We start from the raw sequence: 15,835 nt of genomic DNA on the forward strand, positions 1-15,835 counted from the left end.
TTAGATATTCGAGGGGTATAAGAAAACACGCACACGCCCTGCAATGGCCGAGGGAGGGAGATTCTTCCTAAACTTCGCCCTAACAATTCCGCCGTTGCCATGAGGTCGACGGATACGGCCCCAGATCACCTGCAAGGGGGGGAAAGGGGGGGGGGAGAACAAGACAACGTCAAGCGAATGAATAAGAAAAGCAAGCAAGATGACTCTCGTTCTGTCCGTTATATACAGGTGTAAGTATTAGGATGAAAAGATACAGATTGAGATATCTTACTTTAGAGATATAGAAAGAAAAATAAATGTCTTACAGGCTGGTCGATCATCGTGGATGGAGTCTAAATTGGAAGTGCGCATGCAAAGGGAGTTAGTATGATCCCACTTTTTAGAGAAGTTCGTTAGAGAGAAAGCCATTCCTGACACCCTCAAAAAGATAGAAGATGTGCATGTAAACGTCAACACATCTCCCACATACAGACAGACACTGCGACCCTTCTGCTACAGGAAACGCACGTATACATATAGATCTGTATATATATATACATACACACCTGTATAGAGGAGAATATCTGTAAAGAGATAGAGGTCCCGTATAGATTATGAAGGGACATCATGAGCCCTTATACCTAGACTTCTTTTCTAGATTCTCCTAGATGAAGGAGATGGAGAGTTTAAAAGAGAAGAGCAAGGAGGACATGTTTGGTCGCTTACTCTGAATTTGGAGCCCTTCTTTTCTGTCTTGGCTTTGCAGACGTAGGCCACTCTCTTGCCGAGGTAGAACTGTGTATCTTTCCTCTCATGGACTCCTTCCAGCTGGATCAAAGAGCACGAAGGATACTGATTTACCTTCGATCTAAAGACAGAAAAGAAAAAGAAAGACAAGTCCATTCATCTTCCTGAGGTCGGTGGACTCTCCAGACAACGAAGAAAACGAAGAGAGGAGAAAAGAGAAGAGTGAAGAGAGAGAACCCGAGAGTATCTTAACAAGTGACGAAAGGGTAGTGAATGACGTGAGAACGAAAGAGAGGAGAGATCGGCAAGAAGAGATTTGAAATAGGAAAATTCTTAGACAAACGCCTTGTACTATTCTCTTGTCTCGATCACCTCCTGTAAATAGACAAGTACATCTACCTATATGTGTATTATATATAGATAGATAGATATAGGTATAGATATACCATTTTGACGCGTAAGAAGATCCGTATGTGGGAGTGGGGTGTCTATGGATGTGGGTAGATTTTATGGACTTAACACTGCAGGACTAAGGTGCACGCAGAAAGCTTCTATCAGCAAGAGGAAAGTAGTCACGTCCCTCCTCCATTCATATTCAGCGGATAGAGAGAAAGCACCGCATGCAAACCACGGAAAGTTCAGAAGACACAAGAGAAGGCAAACAGATGAATATAACATAGACAGCGATCGACAGAGCCAGTCGAGGAGTGAGACACATCGATAATGGAGAGACGACAAGGAGGAGACAAGGGCTAGCTACAGATCCTAGAGACGTATGAAGAAACAGATACACGTCATAAAGAAGAAAAGAGCGAACAGTGACAGGAGGGCGGAGAGAGCTAGATCAGGGCTTGAAAGAAAAGAAGGAAGACGATGACGTGTGTAAGGAAGAAGCGAAGAGAAAAGAGTGAGCGAAGAGAAAGAAATGAGAGAAGACAGTAGTCCTATCTTTCCTGTCCCGTGTGCATAGACAAATCTCTCTACACAGGAATGTCCAGATGTAGATAGAGACAACTCCTCACACTCGACGGCTGGAGTGAGAGAAAAAGAAAGTAAGAAAAGAGAGAGAGAAGAGGGAGAGCGGCGTGAGGGTGAACGATGTACGATGACCTCCACTCATTCATTTCACGAGGCAAGGCATGGGGGTGAAAGAAAAGGAGACAAGAGAATCCACCCTCTCCACCCCGGCCATCTATATATAAGGAAACTGCATGAATATGAAGACGAATCAAAAGAAGAGATGAGAAAGAAGTCGCCCTTCAGAACCGTCCCTTCTTCTCTCCCCCTTCTTCTGCCTGCACCCCACAACGTGGAAGAGATCGATCCCCCAGGGACACCCCGTACCGAGGAAAAAGAACCGAGGCATTCTCTTTCTCATAGAAGAAAGAGAAGAGGTTTGATCATTCATTCACCTTTTGAAAGAGCAGACAAGAAGATAAAAGGAAAAAGATGAAACAAGGTTTGTATGCGACATCGAGTGCATGAAAGAGAGAGTAAATCACGTACCTCTTGTATCCGAGGACAATCCCCCGTACATACAGCCGAACTGGCTGTTTGCTTCCTTGCTTCTTCATCTTCTCTTGCTTGAAACAAACTTCCGTAACCCTAGGTAGATCAAACAGATAAAAGAAGAGGTAAGGACAGTCGATCGACAAAGAGAAATAGCCTCTCTCGCGAAGATCACCGGAGAGGAGGTGTAGGAGGAGAGGTTGCCAAGCTAATTCTTCTTCATTATCTCTCTCTCTTACTACTACGACCACTACAACGACCATAGACGAAGAAGCCCTTCTCCGTCACCATCCGTCCTTATATAGGACCATCAGGCACCCCCCGCATTGCTTTCCTGAGGTGATCATCCGCTTCTCTTCATAGAAAAGCCGATTTTTCTTCATTCTTTCTGCGGTGCCAAGTTGTCCCTCTATGCTGCTCCTGTTACGACGTTAGATGATCTTCCGAACAGAAGAACTCCACCCACCAACCCCGCGCGACCACCACCATACGGACGTCAATACACTTGGACTGAAAGGGTTCTTCAAGAAAGGTCTCTTCTCATCCCGATCATAGCGGTGACCGAATATAAGCCGGATCGGAGGCGCGTGGAGAAGTGGTTCTCTCTGGTGCGCTTGTCCGAGAATGGGATTTACACAGAAAGAGGAAAGAGAAGAAAGGATAGCGAGTTCGTTTATAATATATAGATGGCAATGCTACAGACACTACCGGCCTTATCTTCGGTTATGGTCGAGAGAGAAGAAGAGCGCCTGTGTGTGGAGAGCCCCTTACTTTCCGTACTTCTCCGTAGAAAGGGCTAGCTCGCGCTCGCCGGGCTTCTAGCGGAAAAAAGAGGGCGTCTGCTGCTGTATGTTCGTGAGGCCTCTTCTGATAGGATGACGCGGTAATCTCTTCATTTTAGCCTTTGGAGTGTCGAGGGGTCTTCTCAGAGCCATGCAGTCTCTTCACTGTGGTCAGGGGAGAACAACAAGACGACAGAGAGGCAGAAGATGGGTGTCCTTAATAGAGGGGTTTCATCTGGTGGACTTCTCTCTGACCGCAGATAGGTAGGGAGGTCGACTCTAGAAATGGCGAGTATGCACCTGTTGCGACCGTCATGCTTCTTTGAGTGTATGTACAGAAGAAGAGGAAGAACAAGGGAGTGTGGTCGACCGATACAGAGGGGCGATACTTTCTTCTCGACTTCTCGCTTCTTCCTTCCCCCTGATAGAAGGATGGTCGTCCACAGTTCGAGTAAGCAATCGTTAGATTCTTATGCAGACCGAGAGATTCCCCTCTTTTTCCTTTTCTTTCTCTTCTTTTTGCTGAAGGACGATGTGATGATAGTGTTTTGCGCCGTGCCAAGCTGTGGTCAGGCAGATTTGACTAGAGTGAAGAAGAAGAAGATACGCCAGAGATGCGCTCGAGAGAGATATATTCTACTCCTCAACATTCTCATACAGACACGGTGATCGCATGCGCGTGTTTCTGATAGACATTGTAGTGAACGAAAAGAAAAGATATTTCTGTGTCCTTTCTCCTCCAAAAAGAAAGACAAAAAGGAAGTAGTGAGAAAAGGGTAAGAAGGTGACTTCGTGTATAAAGGATTCTAACAGAAGAAGGAGGGACGATAATAGGGAGATGTCTTCTCGCGTGCGAGCGACCCGCCTTCTCGTCAAGAAGATCGCGCTAGTTGGGCAGATTGAATCTCAGACCTGTCCTTGTGCTCTGCCCGGAGGAAGGCGTCTCTTCCGAGCGTCTCTTTAGTCCTTCTACAGAATCATCTTTCTCTAAGGTCGCTAAAAGAGAAAAGACCTTCTGTAGTGGTCCCGTCGGATCACATGTCAGTCAGTACTCATGAACAGTTGTACAGATAGATAGATCGCATACATATGTACAGATACATACATATGTAGAAGTATATGTATAGACGTGTAGCTGAGAAAGGGTCTGCCCGTCTATATATATAGGTGAAGCACGGCATTCTCATCACACTGTCTTTTGTGTGCACTGGAGAGAGAGCTCTCGAGAGAGAAGAAACCCTCCAAGGACTCAGATAGTAGGCAGAGGAGGTGTATATACACCTCCCACGAGACATCACGGGAATTTGAAAGGCGATAGGGGGAGATCCTTCCATTATGACTCCTCGTCTTCTTCTTGAGACGTTCTTTGTCTCCATTTTCTCTTCTTTCTTTCTAGCTTCTTGAGATCCTACTATTCACTTTTTCTACTTCTTCCTTTCTACTGTTTCTTTTTCCTTCTTCTCACCTCTTTAGTGGTTAAGCTATAGACCCCTCCCAACGATAAAACGGACACGACAGATAGACATGCTAAGTCAACGGAGTGTATGACAGGGAGCTAACAGTGCGATTGCCGAAGCCAATTCCTCCGACTGCCTAGCTTCGTCAAAACTATCAGAAGAAATCTAACTCAGATAGAGAACCTCTATTCTTCTCTAGTTTGTTTACATTTCTCTATCTTTTGTATCTAATCTCGATAAGGACGAAGATGACAGACCTAAAAGCCGTCGTGCTGCTGCCTAGTTACCTCTTTCTCATTCAACTGGCTGTATAGACATTTCAGATTCTTCTAAAGAAGTTGAGAAAAACAGAAGGAAAAAGAAGAAGATGTAGAGACAGCATTCTAGGAAGGAGGGACAGCTCCAGTCAGGAGAGGCGCAATGGAGCCTCTGTTTAAAGAGAGTGAATGAAAGAGGTAGGAACTTCATGATGGAGAGGAAAGTCTTTCAGTTTGTTTTGTTGCGATCTCACATCTCTATCTTAGGGAATGTCTAGAATGTGAAGTCCCGTACATATCAGGCATGCGGGGACAAGTCTCCTCATAAGTCTTGTTCATCTATGGAGTACCTCAACAACGATAGAGGGAGGAGCTCGAAATGTGTTTTGTCTCCTCTGAACCACAGTTAAGTCACATGCAGACTAAAAGAGAAACTGGGTGTTCCTACAGCAGGACAGGCACCTGAGAGGCGACATTCTTTCTCCCTTCTCCTCTTACTCTTCGTAGAAGATACTCGATTGCCTGCACCATTGAACTTAGTACAGACTAACAGCTCCATGTATATCACTACATGCATATATATATATAGAGAGAGAGAGGTCTATGTCGACAGGCAGACGTGGATAGTATAGCAAACGTATATAGATATCGAGATATGAATAGTGAGAGATGAAAAAGCTCTTTTCTGTATAGAGTTTCTGGAGATCTGCTTGAGCGCGAAGATGCCAGTTCTTAACTTTCCCACTCGTTTCGCCTATCGCGTGAATTCCCTCAGTCAAGAGATGCTCCCAACATCCCCCCCTATCGTAGTGTACGTACAGATTAAAGAAACAGCGCTTAGAGATGAATGATGAGAGAGAAAAGATCAGATCGAGTCACCTCAGACAGGCAAGACTTCCAGTGAAGAACATCCCAGAGAGAAGGTCAACGTCCTGAGAAACTGATCTTCTACGAAAGAAGAAAAAGAACACAAACGAAGTCTTTCTCTCAGTTTCAACATCCTTATCTCATGTATCTTTCTCTCTACATGCATATAGACACTCTACTCGCTTCACAACATAAAGATGGACTACGCAGTGCACGTAACCAAGGACTGATATTCGTGCGAAGATAACTCTCCTTCTTTTGATTTAATTGTTGTCGTTGATCTCTAAACTTCAGACTCGCTAATTTAGTGAAGTAAGAATGCATTCAAGGCACAGCTGTGATGATCTCGTGAAGACCCGGCGAAGCTTCTTCATTCTTACATCGGAAGAGCTTTAAGCAAGTCAGGATGACAGCGAAGAGATAGCGAGATTTCCTATTCTTTCTTAAGTAGCAGAGAATAATGTTCAAATCGAGTTAACATCGCGGAGTAACTGTCGCTAATTCGAAAGGGAAAGCCTGTACAGAGAGAGTTAGAGATGGACGTCTATTATCTCTAACGCTTCAAGCACCGAGTTCTAGAGGGGAGAAAAGATACAGAAGCCTTGCCTCTCTGATACACGTTGAGGCAGGTTGAACCAAAGAAACCTTCAGCTTAAAGAACTATTCGTTTAGTGAAAAACACCGCTAGGAGATCCTCTTTGTGAAGGGAAGGCGTGGGCCATCCTCTCCAAAAGAGCAAGAGCTTCTCTTGTGAACAATTAGAATCACGACTTTGAGGAGTATAGGCCGGCTGGGCAAATCATAGAGCAGTTGGTGGATCATAAGACACAATGAAAATGGACTTTCCACTTCTTTCTCTTGGTCTCTATAGAAATTGCCCACTAAACAAGCACCAGGTCATCTCTCCAGACGTCTCTTAAAGAATCTCTGCAGGACGACGACCGCAGTGTGGTGGTGCTCCACCCAGATTTTACACGAGTTCGCTTGAAGACGACGCCGGAAGGTAATGTTTCTCTCGCTGCTGGTGGAAAGAAACAGCAGCTGAGAGAGAATGACTAAGAAAAAAGAAAAACAAAACGCCAGAAGATGATAAACGAGTGTCGGCCTTGACTATCTACGGCAGTACCCTCTCTTTTCAGCAAAGTGCGGTCTGTGAGGTTCGATGCTCTCCCGTCAGGAGGCTAGAAACTACGGCTGCTGCCTCAAAGAAGTTAGATCTAGTCAAGAGAGAAAAAAGCCGTCTTTGTCTTCATTAGTACTTTCGCTTTCTTGACCATTCGCTTCTGCAGCTGTCTAGCTCCGCCGTGATCCGCCTGCTGAAGTCTTTCCTGCATATTCTAAAATTCTTCTCCAATAGTTTCGGTTTCTCCCTATACGTGAAAAAGATGGTCACTAAAATGTGTTTTTCTCTCTCTTGCCATGCGTGCGAGTTCTCCGACGGTAACTTTCTGTAGTGGCAGAGAAGCACCACCTGCCGTCGTCTCAATGGGCTGGCTGCTTATCCCCCACAGAATGACATTGCAATAGGAAAGAAACTCTGTGTTGTCGAGTTGGTGAAACGAGCGAGAAAAGAGACGCGAGTGAAACTGCCCGCGTTCCGCGTGTTTCGAGTGTCTTTACGACCGAACCGTAGCATAAGACGGGTGCAGCACTCCCGTGACGGTGGGAGAGAAGCAATGAACGACGCCGTTGAGGTAAGCGTCTTACTCCTTTCCTAGGAGTAGATATCGACAAATGAGGGACAAACACATCTCTCTCTCCTTTCCTGTCTCATCAGTGGTCTTGCGTGGTGTCTTTATATAACAGGATGAGAACCCCTAAAAAGCATGAACTTTCAATGCGTTCATCATCTGTATGTAGACAGAGCATTTCTGTAACTTTGGTCGCACAACGGAGGGTCTTCTACTATCTCTCACATAGAAGAAGACTGTGCTCGCTGATGCTTCGGAGCTGCGCGGCGTGTGGTGAGTGAGTGATAGCGTGAGTGGTTTTCTCTGATTGGTGGAGGAGCTACTCTGAAGGGGTGGTAGAGTTACGTACGTAGAAGGAGGAGGCAGAGGATGCCCCGCCTGGGTGGAATCCGCAACTGTCATTCCTCGTCCCTCATCCCTCTTAGTCAGCTGCTGTGGCAACAGCAGGAGCAGCAGGAGCAGGAGTCGTAGTAGTAGTAGTAGCATCATCGTCATCTAGTCGCACTCATTAGTCGGCCCGTCAAGGTAACGAATGTGAAAGGTGACGCTTAGCTTCTTCTTCGTGGTCTGTTCCTGTTGGTTTTCTTCCAGTTTCCTTCAACGTACGTTGAAATTTTGATCCCTGTCATACCTAAGCTCAATTCTATCAGAAACCGAGCAGCAACCGAAAGGAACTTGCGGTCTCCCGTTCTTCCCCGGTGTCACGTCGTCGGGGTGCCTGCCTGACACTTCCCCCGGTGTACGTACACCTGCTGCTGCTGCTGCTGCCTGCTCTTGTTCCTGTTGTTCATGCCAGCGCTTTGTTCTTCTTCTTGCTGTTGCTGGCTGTTTTCGCCCTAGTCTCATCACATCCAAATCAGCAAGGCTTCTTCTCGACTTCTTTCTTCGTCTTCACTATGGCTGACCAACTGACCGAAGAACAAATCGCCGAATTCAAGGAGGCGTTCAGTCTCTTTGATAAAGATGGAGATGGAAGTGGGTGTCGCTATCTCTTCTTGCGATGATGACTGTGCCTCGCCAGTAAAGTGGTTCTCTCGAAAGCTGCACTACGTGTCTTCTTCCTGTCATTCAACTCTTCTTTTACTTCGCACAGTGAGAATGGACGTTCAGCAATTCGTCCATTGAACTTCCGTCAAGCTGTCCGTGCCACATAGCGAGGGAGCAGGAATCTTCGCAGATGTAGTGAACTCTTCTAAGGTTTTTCAGGGTTATCTTTCTCCCCGGTCCAAATATCTGTCTTACTCAGACTTTTTCTCTCTAAAAGACGTCTTTTCTCCTTTACTTGGAATGTCCCCTTCGTTTGCTGTTGCTCCGAAGACACATCACCGTTGCCGCTCACGCCACACTTTCTTTGCCCGGCAAGAGGGACACTTCATTACCTTCTCTCATTACATAAGAGAAGAGACATCAAGATTGCAGCACTTCGAACTCCTCTCACATTCTTATTCTGCGTGTGTATTCTCTCTCTTAAGCTCTTCATGTAAAAGGACTTTTCAAGAGGGTCTTTCTCTCGCCAAAAGAAAGAGAAACGAGATAGATATCGAAACACATATTCCCCCTCTTTTGTATTCTTTCAGAACATCTTCGTACTCTGCTTTCTTCAAGTGACTAGATAAGACATTGACTCCCCTACCTCCTGGTGGGGGATTCTCGTTCTTCTTTCTCTTCTTTCGTATCGTGTCAAACCTCCTGTCCGTGCTTGACGTACATGTGAATATCTGATAGTCTTTCACAGTTGTCATTTGCTCTGCGTGAGGAGGATGCGCTTGTCGTCTTCTTCCTTCAGAACCCTATTGAGTAACCTGACTGTATATGGGTGTCCGTGTGTATCCCGTCTCTGTAAGCCTGGAGGAGAGGAGACTTGCCTTTTCAGCTCATTCTAGTGTAGAGAGAAACAGATCTATAGGTGCAGTATGACTTACATGTCAAATTCAATCCTTTCTAGCCTTTTATTGATGATTCGCGGTCGTCATCCCGGCCGTTTCCCTTCAGTCTTTCTCAATGCTCCCTTGTGTTTCCTGATAGGGAAGTCCTTCTGTCTCCTTATGGTGTATATGATACATCCGCATCCGTGAGAGCTTCATTTCTCTTTTCTGACTTGCTCTCTTTCTTTCTTTTGTAGCCATCACCACAAAGGAGCTCGGAACGGTTATGCGGTCTCTGGGGCAAAACCCTACAGAGGCGGAGCTCCAAGATATGATCAATGAAGTCGATGCTGATGGAAACGGTAAGGGAGAGAGACTTGAGGGACGATAGCCCTGTAGCTAGCTTCACTTCATTGAATTCGTTGTAGGAGGGATAGCATGGAGGGAGAAGGAAAAGGACAGTGAGCTCATCTGTAGGGAAGAAAACAGCTAGTCTCTTCTTCGTTGAGAGTTTCTTCTTCTGCGGTTTTTACAACATGTGTGAGTGGCGCGGGGAGCCAGGTGTATGTACACCTGACATTCTGTAGAGGTCATTCTTCTCTATGAGGACGACTGAAGGGTCGACCACTCTTCCGCAACGACTCGAGTTACGTTTTCGACGAGAGTCAAAGATTTTCTCTCTTTTATTTATTCTTTTGTTTCCTTTCAACAGGAACCATCGATTTCCCCGAGTTTCTTACGTTGATGGCGCGGAAGATGAAGGATACAGATACAGAAGAGGAGCTGATTGAAGCTTTCAAAGTGTTTGATCGTGACGGGAATGGTTTTATTAGTGCGGCCGAGCTCCGACACGTCATGACCAACTTGGGAGAGAAGCTGACTGACGAAGAGGTGGATGAGATGATAAGAGAAGCCGACGTCGATGGAGACGGACAGATCAACTATGAAGAATTCGTTAAGATGATGATGGCGAAATAGAAAGCAAGAGACAAAAAGAGACAGAAAGACTCGCTGAAGAACGGCAGAAAGAAAGGTCAAGCTTGAAGAAGGAAAGAAAGAAAGTAGGGATGACTAGATTAGATCTATCTGCAGGAGGTGCAGCAGCTCTTCCTCCTCCTCCTCTCGTTGTCACTGTTGCTTTTTCTTTCTTTCGTTTCCCCAGAGCCTTCTTCTCTTCATTTTTCATGAAGTCGCCATTCTAGGTTTCAGTCTATCGACCCCCCTTGGTCCTGCAGCAGAAAAGAAAAGCGTTTATTCTCTATCTCTCGCACATCTTCTATCGTCTCTCTCCTATCGAGGGAGTTCTGACTCTTCTCCTACTACTACCTTCACACCAGAAAAAACACACACGGCCATTGAGAGGATCTCGACCTTCTTCCTCATCTTGTTTCAACCTGACCTCTCTCTTTCTCTCTTGTTTTGCTTCCTTCTTGTTCTGTTTGCTATGTCTACTTCCTATGGGTCCTCCTGTGTTTCTCTTTGATCAAAGGTCTATCTGTCTTTTTCTGTCACGTCCACTCCCCCCCTCTTCTCTCACCCCGCATTCATCATTTTCTTCGTTTCTTGTACCGACCGCGTCGTCGTCTTGCGATTGCTCCAAGAAGAGAGGCCGGTACCTACACAGTCGAATCAAAAGTCGGGGCTGCTCTCCTCTTACAGCTCTCACCCCAGCGTTCCTCTCATCCTCTCTTTATCGTAGGGAAAGGGAGAAAGAAGTGGATGTAGTAGGAGATGTGCTAGCTAGCTAGTTATGGGAACAGTAAAGAAAAGGGCTTCGGCTCTCTCCAGGTGGTGATAGTGGGGGTGTATGTACACCTCACAAGTCACCTCACGTACTCGTAAGGACATGATTCGTCACCGATGAATATGCTCCCCCCTTGTATGTATAGAAGAAAGAAGTCGCCCTGGCTTGTGAAAATAGAGAGAAATTTCGTTCTCTCTCTCTCCTTCCGCAAGCCTTGTTTGCAATCGGGGAAGTCTTTTTACTCCCCTCGAGAGAAAGAAAAAGAGGGAGAAGATGACGGAGAGAGAGGCGTCGAAGAAAGAAAGAAAAGAAAGGGAGAAGAACCAAGAAGAGCCCCGGCCTTGTTTTTTTTCTTTTTTCATACCTGTCTGTCTATTGATCTATCTATGAATCATTACACACAATTTTGTGTCGATCTTTCTCTCTTCTCCCTCGCTTTTTTCTTTCTTTCTGTCGTTATCGATTCCTTGTTCGATCATCTGTCTGTCTCTTAGCGGCCATCTAGTAGTATCGATTTCTCTCTTCTATCTTACCTGTTTAAACTTTCTCGTTTTTTTCCTTGTTTTAAAGAAAGAAACAGAAACGGGACCTGTGTTGTTGTTGACACAATCGATTCTCAAAAGAACGACGAGGCTGATGAGATCGATGATCTGCCCTGACAGTCGATTCTACCACCACAGGTCTCCTACACCTGTCTCGATCTCTGGCGGTTCTCTTTCTCCTCTCCTCTCTCTCCCTGCCTGTCTCTCTCTTTCATTGAGACCTTGCAGCAGCAGCAGTCGCACGAGTTAGGTGGTCTGTCCTTCATGACTAATGAGAAGAAACAGATGCGGAGATTAAAGAGATCATTACCGTGAGAGAGATACAGTGACTCTATATATACACCGACTGAGAAAATTAAATGGAGACACATTTGACGCGATCGATCGCTCTAACTCTGTCGTCTCAAAAAAGAACGGAGGTGCCCATGGAAGTAGTTTGTCATGTTGCTTCTAGACCTTAGCTGTAGATGTGTATAAGTCTGTAGAGATATGTAGAATTCTGTACATCTCCGGAGACGTTCATCGTAGGGAAGATAGCGTGTGTAGATCTGTCTATATATGCATGTATATTTAAGGCGACCTCCATGATAAGATACATGCACGTGGTCTAACGTATGTGCCGGAGTGGACCTATTGAGAAGATGCTGTATCTGATTCTTCCTTGGCTTACAGAAGAAGATCATAAGACTCACATACACGAAGTCAGCGTCGTCATTTCGTCTCTCTCACGCCAAGTCTGTCGAAACTTAAGTTGTTCTCTCCTTGTTTTATCGTCTAAGAGAAAGAGATGTGTATGGAGAGTAGAAGTAGCGGTGATTCTTATACTTGGTGACTAGGTACATTCAAAGAAGAATAGAAAGAAAGAATATGCTTAGATGATCGTACTCGCACCTGCCTCTATGAAAGACCTCCCCCCTCATCCACTGACTGACGTTCTCAAGCCTTGTGCTCATCCCTATAAGAGAATCTTCTGACTCCGATACATCACTGACACGTACGGGGAGAGAAGAAGGGTACTTTATCTTTTACATTTGTACCTGAGAAAGAAGAAAAGCAAGAAAGAAGAGAGCCAGAATCTCTTCACGTCATCCTCGGTAAGATCACTCCCCCACCCTCCAGTGTAGCTAGACCTAGTACGGCCATGCCGTCTCTCTTCTTACCTTCTTTGATCTTGATCTCTTCTCGCCTCGAAAAAGAAGAGAGGCTGCTCCCTAATTTAGCAGGTCTAGGTGAAAAGAAGATGAAGTAGGAGAAAGCATCCGCTTCAATCAGAAGAATTCTAGACACCCGTGGAAAAGGAGACTTGCCGGTGGTTCGCTTCTATCAGATTACCGTGGAGAAGAAGCCGACAAGATTCGCTAAAGTTCGCATCTTAAAAGGCCTTGAGGCTCTTTGGAAGATCGAGCAAAAGAGAACGAGAGAAAGAAGAAAGAGGAAGAAAAAAGAAGATTCAAAGAAGACAGCAGATCACCGTGGAGTTATCCATCGGCTGTAGACTGCTGAAAAGAAAGCGAAAGAAAGAGAGAAACCTCCATCTCCTCATTGATCTGTCCGGCTAGCTCCTTTCAATTTCGTGTTCTGATTTATGAAAAAGGAAAAAGAAGCAAAAGAAGAACGGTACGGACTGCAAAGAGCGTTAAACGTGTCTTTCAAGAAGTCTGTCGTGTTTCTCTCAACATTGCCCGACCATTCAGAGTCTTCTACAAAGAAAAGATCTTCTTCTTCTTTTTCTGTCTCATTTACCGGCAGTGAATATGAAGAGATTGGGGTGGGGGTGAGACGAGCGATCGACTAGATCAATGAGTGATCTGTCTGGGTATCCATCTATTTCCTCCCTTCCCTCCATTTAGCTAGCTAGCTAGCTACAGCTACATGGATAGATCGATTTTTGTGTGTTCTATCGCAGGAGCTCGTAGCCTCCTTATCTTCTTGTCGTCTTTCTACCAGGCAGGTGATCGATCCTCCTGAGAGATGCTACGTTATATGTATTTGTTGTGTATTTTGTCGTAGTTCCTTTTGCTTCCTCTCTCTCTCGCTTTCTCTGTCTACATGCATGGATCTTTGATCTGCTACCGAGAGAAGAGACCACAGTGTTGTATATCGAACTTCTTTTTCTTTCTGAAAGATCAAATCAGTTCCATCCATTCCCTCATCTTTTCTTCTTTCTGCAGATCGCCACTAGTCTGCCTATCAAGCCTTATTACGCTTGTCTTGGCGAATTTTGTCCCTTTCTTCCCTTAGAAAGATTCAGATTTCTTGCTTCTGTAGAATTTCTTACCGAGAGTTACGGTAAAAGGAAAGTGTCGTGGCCTTTTGTCATCTTAAGGCATCTCGCTCTCTCAACTTCCTTCTTTCTTTCCAAGTTTCAACTTCTTCTCATCTAAAAGAAGACGGCAACCAAGTGTTTCTTTGGAGTGTATAGACATCTCTGATGAAAGAGAAAGAAAAGATCTCTGAGAAGATTCTTCTTCAAGCTCCAGACCTAGAGTGGAAGGAATCTCTTCTTCTGCATCTTTTATGGTTTACCAGGGTCTTTTCAGATCTGTACATCTCTGCTCGTAAAGAAGAAGAGACTTTTCTGTCTCGATCGTTTTCTTTCTTCTTGTCATCTTCGTACAAGAGAAGCCTTGCGACGGGCGAGACAGTGGAGAGGAGGATAGGAAATCTCCGTATTCGTGTCTCTTCAGTAGTAGTATACAGTGAAATAGAAACTAAAGAAAAAGACGTTGTGCACAGCCAAGATCGAAAGAGGGGAGAAGCTTTTCTGACGTTTTCGTGCTTCTTCTTCTTTTCTTCTTGTTCTTCTAACGTCAAGATAGTGGATAAGGAGGAAGAGGAGAAGAAGAAGCACCATCAAGGCCACTCTTCTTCTTCTTCTAACGTCACGATAGCGGATAAGGAGGAGGAGGAGAAGAAGAAGCACCATCAAGGCCACCCTCCTTCTCCTTCTTCTTTAGCTCCCCGTTGGAACATGGAGGCGACACCTCATCTCTCCAAATCTTCTTCTTCTTCATTTTTCTCTCGTCTTCATCCTCGTCAGATGTCTTCCTTGTCCTCCCCCGCATCTCTTTTCTCTGGGAGATCCAAAAAGACAAGCATCCGATCTAAACTTCTTCTTCTTCTCTTTCTCGATCTTCTTGTAGTATCTCTTCTTTTCCTGTATGAAGACGGAGACAAACGCCAAGCTTTCCCGATCGAGAAGGGAACCCCCTTTAGTCTCTTTTTACTAGCGTCTTCACAAATCACTCCTCCTTCCCCTCCTCTTTCATCCACACCTTTCTCTTCTTCTTCTTCTTTTCCAGAAGAGCTTCAAAAGCCTTCCTTCGATCAGCATTTCCCTCCCCCTTCAGGTTCTTCTCGGGAGAAGAAAGGAGGTGCTTTCTTCAAATCCTCAAATAGCAGCCAAAGTAGGCTCAAGAATGGCACACACTATTCACAGAAGTCCATCTCCTACTTACGTCACAAGCAATCTGTCAAAGATAAGAAGCACGTCACCTTTGTCAAAGCAGATCTATTTCTACATACATATCTGTCTATATCTATATCTACCTATCTATTTATATTTAGCTATCTCTATCTACATATGTATGTATTTATGTGCCGATGCTGATACGTCTCACCTAGGGGGGGTTTCTCGCTCTCCACCGACCATAACCTTCTTCATGGCTGTCTACAATTATATATCTATACATATATGCATGCATAGGTACACACTTATATATATATATATATATAAATAGACAGATGTAGATAGAGTCAGTGTATATATAGCTCTGTTCACATATAGATGTACATGGCACTTTATATATAGATAGGTATAGGTATAGATACATATATATGTATATATAGCCGTGTGTATATACACCTATGTGTCTACACATTTGTACATGTCAATGTCAAGAGAGATTTGTCTAGCCTTAGAGAGAATTGTGCGTCTCCTCTCTCCTGTATCTTGTCTTAGAAGACAATGAAGACTGTTGAAACACCACCCCTACCCCTAGTCTTCACGAGTTTAGAATCTAGCGGTCTGTCTCTCCCTCTTTCTTTCTTATCTCTTTCTTACTTTCTATCTCTCTCCTCCCAGTATCTCAAGACCAACCTATAAAATCTTCTCCATATCTCTCTCTCTTTCTCTCTCTTATGTATATACTCATCTATCTATCTTTAATCTATCTATCTCTCTATGTATTATCTATTGTTTGGTCTCTAATCTATCTATCTATCTTTGCTTTTTGATGTATTTGCTTTGTCACTTCTTCTCTTCTTTCTCGTNNTTCGTCTGGGGTGCTGGAGTATGGAATAAGCTTAGAGTTGAAATCGAGGGTTCCTGACGCCTTATTATCTTCTCCCCTTCTATTGCATGCGGACACCCTATGTGGAAATTTCCGTACATAC

General features: G+C 44.8%; 5 protein-coding genes across 5 annotated transcripts in view; 3 read left to right on the plus strand and 2 right to left on the minus strand.

Annotated features, from left to right (window-relative positions):
• Nucleotides 1-2,702, minus strand: CSUI_007163 (60s ribosomal protein l33; the record flags this gene model as incomplete). The annotated part of the gene is made up of 3 exons (XM_068067313.1): nucleotides 2,233-2,702; nucleotides 706-847; nucleotides 1-129 (listed from the first exon to the last, which is right to left on the minus strand). The coding sequence occupies exons 1-3, from the start codon at nucleotides 2,496-2,498 to the stop codon at nucleotides 1-3; spliced, it is 537 nt and encodes a 178-aa protein (XP_067920709.1). The 5' UTR covers nucleotides 2,499-2,702.
• A 3,574-nt stretch (nucleotides 2,703-6,276) lies between these two features.
• On the minus strand, nucleotides 6,277-7,096 carry CSUI_007164 (uncharacterized protein; the record flags this gene model as incomplete). The annotated part of the gene is made up of 1 exon (XM_068067314.1): nucleotides 6,277-7,096. A coding segment is annotated over one exon (246 nt), but the record flags the coding sequence as incomplete, so codon positions are not given.
• Nucleotides 7,097-7,342: 246 nt separating this feature from the next.
• CSUI_007165 (calmodulin) lies at nucleotides 7,343-11,587 on the plus strand. Its single transcript, XM_068067315.1, has 4 exons — nucleotides 7,343-7,562; nucleotides 8,130-8,264; nucleotides 9,412-9,516; nucleotides 9,867-11,587. Exons 1-4 carry the CDS (start codon nucleotides 7,406-7,408, stop codon nucleotides 10,130-10,132), a joined length of 663 nt encoding a protein of 220 aa, XP_067920711.1. The 5' UTR covers nucleotides 7,343-7,405; the 3' UTR covers nucleotides 10,133-11,587.
• A 277-nt stretch (nucleotides 11,588-11,864) lies between these two features.
• Nucleotides 11,865-12,441, plus strand: CSUI_007166 (uncharacterized protein). Its single transcript, XM_068067316.1, has one exon. It carries the CDS (start codon nucleotides 12,055-12,057, stop codon nucleotides 12,274-12,276), a length of 222 nt encoding a protein of 73 aa, XP_067920712.1. The 5' UTR covers nucleotides 11,865-12,054; the 3' UTR covers nucleotides 12,277-12,441.
• Nucleotides 12,442-13,611: 1,170 nt separating this feature from the next.
• CSUI_007167 (uncharacterized protein) overlaps nucleotides 13,612-15,835 on the plus strand; it is a gene marked incomplete at both ends in the record, with an annotated part of 9,700 nt that continues 7,476 nt past the window's right edge. Inside the window, 2 exons of the mRNA XM_068067317.1 lie at nucleotides 13,612-13,729; nucleotides 13,981-14,930. Of these exons, the coding sequence (XP_067920713.1) occupies nucleotides 13,612-13,729; nucleotides 13,981-14,930 (1,068 nt within the window). The remainder of the gene's footprint in view (nucleotides 13,730-13,980; nucleotides 14,931-15,835) is intronic.

This window comes from Cystoisospora suis (genome assembly GCF_002600585.1).
Source record: "Cystoisospora suis strain Wien I chromosome Unknown contig_3723, whole genome shotgun sequence".
Lineage (NCBI taxonomy): Eukaryota > Apicomplexa > Conoidasida > Eucoccidiorida > Sarcocystidae > Cystoisospora > Cystoisospora suis.